Here is a 3,694-nt window from a genome sequence, read left to right as displayed (position 1 = left end):
ATCCAAACGTAAAGTTAGGTTTTATATTAGTTCGATATTGAACTAAACATATTTAAACTACTTTATGATATTTCAGCGTTTATCACTGCAGTGGGAATGAACTGAAGAGTTTAAAATTAACTGTTTATTTAATACATTTTATATTCAGATTTAGTTCTAATGAAATACAAATATTTGGTATATTCCTTGAATAAGTACAGAAGCCGTATTTCTACTTTGTTCCAAAAAATATTCTCATCGTGGTCATTATTTTAAACATGATTGAAACATAAACTATTATAACTCTGGCTCCTGTGAATAAGCACATAGTCAACAAATTTACAAAACTGAGATATACATGTACCTACTTACTTGATAATAAAATGGAATTCCTCTGCCTCTACATAAGCAAATCAAATATCTTTATATTTAGCAAATTATTAGCAGGTGGATATTCAAACATCTCGAAAATTATGAAATGTAACAGAGTAAGTAGTTTTATACTATTTCAATAAATTTTTGTGCTTTGGCAATAAGCAAATATGTACATTTATTTGCTTATTCACAACGTGATTTGTCGGATTGTGTTCACTTAAAACTTAAATAGTACCAGTACCTTCTTATTTACTTATCTCACTTCGTCATAAACCCCGTCAACACTCTCGATCGAAGTTCTTCGGAGGAAGTGTTGAAGTGAAGTTAATCGACGCGGGGTGACTCTCTACATACTCGCGAAGTCGAGTAATGTAGTGTGACACTTCGTATTCGAACTTCGGGCCCTTTGACTTGGACGCGAAAACCCACACAGAATGGAAGTAGAACGAAACGAAGCGAAGTCTCATGAAGTATCTGTCTACACTCTCGTAGTCGCTGAACTTCGATCAACCAAAAAATTTTAAGTATTTATTTAAACACATAAGTAATTACGTAAAAATTAAATCTAAGACCGATATAATTATTAAATTATCGTGTGTACTTTGACAGGTATCTAGTTGTCTAACAAAATAAAGTAAAATTTTATTGTTATTATAGAGTACCTAATATAGTACTTCAAAAAACAAAACCTTTGCAAAATACTTAGTTTTTCATTAGAATAAATCTGAGATTTTAAAATACGATCTTGTCGTTACACTTTATTCTCTATTTATATAATTGCTGTCTGTTGTAAACGTAATATTTGTTTTTTTTTTTAATTTGATTTGAATGGATTTAATTATTTATTTAAACATTTAAGTAATTACGTAAAAATTAAATCTAAGACCAATATAATTATTAAGTTATCCTGTGTCTTTTAAAAGATATCTTATAGTTGTCTAACAAATTAAAGTAAAATTTTATTTTTATTATAGAGTACAGAACTTCAAAAAACAGAAAACTTTGGAAAATACTTATTTTTTCATTAGACTATACGATCTGAAATTTTAACATTCGATCTCGTCATTACACTTCATTCTCTATTTATAGAATAGCTGTGTGCTGTAAATGTTATATTTGTTTTTTTTTAACTTGATTTGAAAGTTTTCTTGTGTTTATTTGTTTTATATTCCATATAAATTAAAATGAAGTAAGCTAAACTAATATCATGTGAATGCGTGTATATAGTAGTGCATTTGTTTATTTGAGTAAATTTTTGAAATATGAAATAAAGATGGCACTAACTACTAAAGAGTTAATAGCTTTGTTAGAAGAAGACTCAGATTGTGAAAATTCTGACTCACTTAATGTGGGTTATTTGCCGCCGGAATTAGATGAAGTTTCCGATGTAGAAGACATTGATGATAATATTATTTTTGAATAATCAATAAAATCGGATATTGCAGGTACATATTAAATGCAAGTGATTGACGATTCTGATTATGATATTCCTCTGAACCACAGATAAAACGTCCAAAGAAAAAACCAGGCAAAAATGGTAAATCCAAATTTGTCTGAAGTTATTATTAACAACAAATGCTTCTTCGTACTCAGTAGTAATTCAACATCAGTCTGATTAATATTTAGTTAGACAATATAAAAGCCAACCATTGAGGTAAGTCATATATTGAAGTTTTTCACTCTTTTTTTATAAACAAGTAATTGAGAGCATTCTATATTTTACAAATATTTATGCATCGCAGAATAACCGTCACGATTTTGTAATGAATGACATATATTTGAAAAATTTATTGGCATATGTATATTATCTGGTTTACACTCTGCTTTAAGTTGATATATATTGCTCGAAGGATGAGGATAAAGAAGTGCACATTATAAGAGAAAGCATGAGCCGACATCGATTTATATTTATAATTTATAATAGTGAAGAAACCGCTGATAGACGTCAATCTTTTTTTTTCTTCTTTTATGAGGGTGGTGGTCCAAAAACATACCTCGGTTCTAGAAGGTGGGCAGAACCGCCTTCCCGCCTCGGTTATACAGGACTCCTCCAGCGTGGCTACGATGATATCTGAGACCGCGCGCTACGGTTGTTCGGACACCATCGCCGTCAATTTCAGAGACCTACCTGCTAAAAAACACCCTCCTCCGCGGTGAATTACCGGCCGGATCGCCCTGATTGGGACGCAACATCGGCACGGCATTCACGCACAATTCTCACACATGCTAGCACTTTCCCACTACGATGGAATTCTTCTCTCCCTCTATTCCTCCCTGTTCATGTTCAATATCCCCCCTTCTCATTCTGCCTTATCTTTTTTCTTGGTCTTGGGCACCCTGCCTACCTTCGGGTTGCCTTTCTTCTTGTTCCTTTCTTTACAATGTTCTCCTCACATATCTCTGAACTGCTCTCCACCAATCTGACGACCTAAGCATCTCCTCCACCAGTTTAGTGACGATTGCACCCTACTTCCTAGCTCTCTCTCAAGCAGGCTCCTCTCACCTATCCATCTATCGCATACCAATAGAGTGTGTGAGACAATGTCCGATATTTCACAATATAGGCGTTTGTCATTTTCTGCCTTTCCTAATCTGTAAAAGTATGCCCTAAAGCAACCATGTCCTGTGAGCATCTGAGCCAGGAAATAATCTAAACGCCGATGCCCGCAATTCATCCATCTTCTAAGATTAGGAATAAATGACTTGTCTTCATTTCTTCTCTCATATATTCTTCCTCTTTCCTTCACTAGCATGTGCATCGGAATACGGCCGGCGATAACTCCTAACGCCTCGGCAGAGACTATTCTGTATGCACACGCCACCCTCAATAGACTCTTCCTATTTGCTCGGGTGAGCTGCTTTCTGTACGCCTTTGTTAAAACTGCAGAACTCCAGACAGGCGCAGCGTAGAGGACGATCGATTGCACAACAGAATGAAGGGCCTTCCTCCTCTCAGTTTTGAGCCCTCCGCTTTTACGTGCTCCCCTCACTTTCCGTTTTGACTCAGAATCACCCCTAAATACCTCGGGCACTTCTTTGGAACCACTCTCTTTCCTGCACATTCAAATGTTATTCCGCCCCTTTTCCTTGGTCCCTTGAGAATTATAGCCTCGGTCTTACCCGTAGCCAGTTCTAGCTCATGCATTTTCATCCTTTCCTCGGCTTGGTTGCATATACGCTGTGCATCAAAGATAAGGTCCTCCCTGTCCCGCGCCACTACCAACATAGCGAGGTCGTCCGCAAATGCGAAAGGGGTTACACCCTCTCCGTATTTTTAGCTCACAACCCCGTCATATGCCAAGTTCCACAGCGTGGGTTCTAGGACCGACTTCTGCGGCAC

The 3,694-nt window shown here is 36.2% G+C and overlaps 1 protein-coding gene across 1 annotated transcript; it reads right to left on the bottom strand.

Annotated features, from left to right (window-relative positions):
* Positions 1 to 2,744: 2,744 nt before the first annotated feature.
* On the bottom strand, positions 2,745 to 3,416 carry LOC140442333 (uncharacterized). The gene has a single exon (XM_072533408.1). The coding sequence runs from the start codon at positions 3,414 to 3,416 to the stop codon at positions 2,745 to 2,747; it is 672 nt and encodes a 223-aa protein (XP_072389509.1).
* Positions 3,417 to 3,694: the final 278 nt, after the last annotated feature.

This window comes from Diabrotica undecimpunctata, chromosome 5 (genome assembly GCF_040954645.1).
Source record: "Diabrotica undecimpunctata isolate CICGRU chromosome 5, icDiaUnde3, whole genome shotgun sequence".
NCBI lineage: Eukaryota > Metazoa > Arthropoda > Insecta > Coleoptera > Chrysomelidae > Diabrotica > Diabrotica undecimpunctata.
The sequence above is the reverse complement of the archived record's forward strand: the minus strand, read 5'-3'. Positions and strand labels throughout refer to the sequence as shown.

Coding starts and splice junctions, on each gene's coding strand:
- LOC140442333 (XM_072533408.1), bottom strand. CDS start 3,416: ATGTGCAGGAAAGAGAGTGGTTCCAAAGAAGTGCCCGAGGTATTTAGG.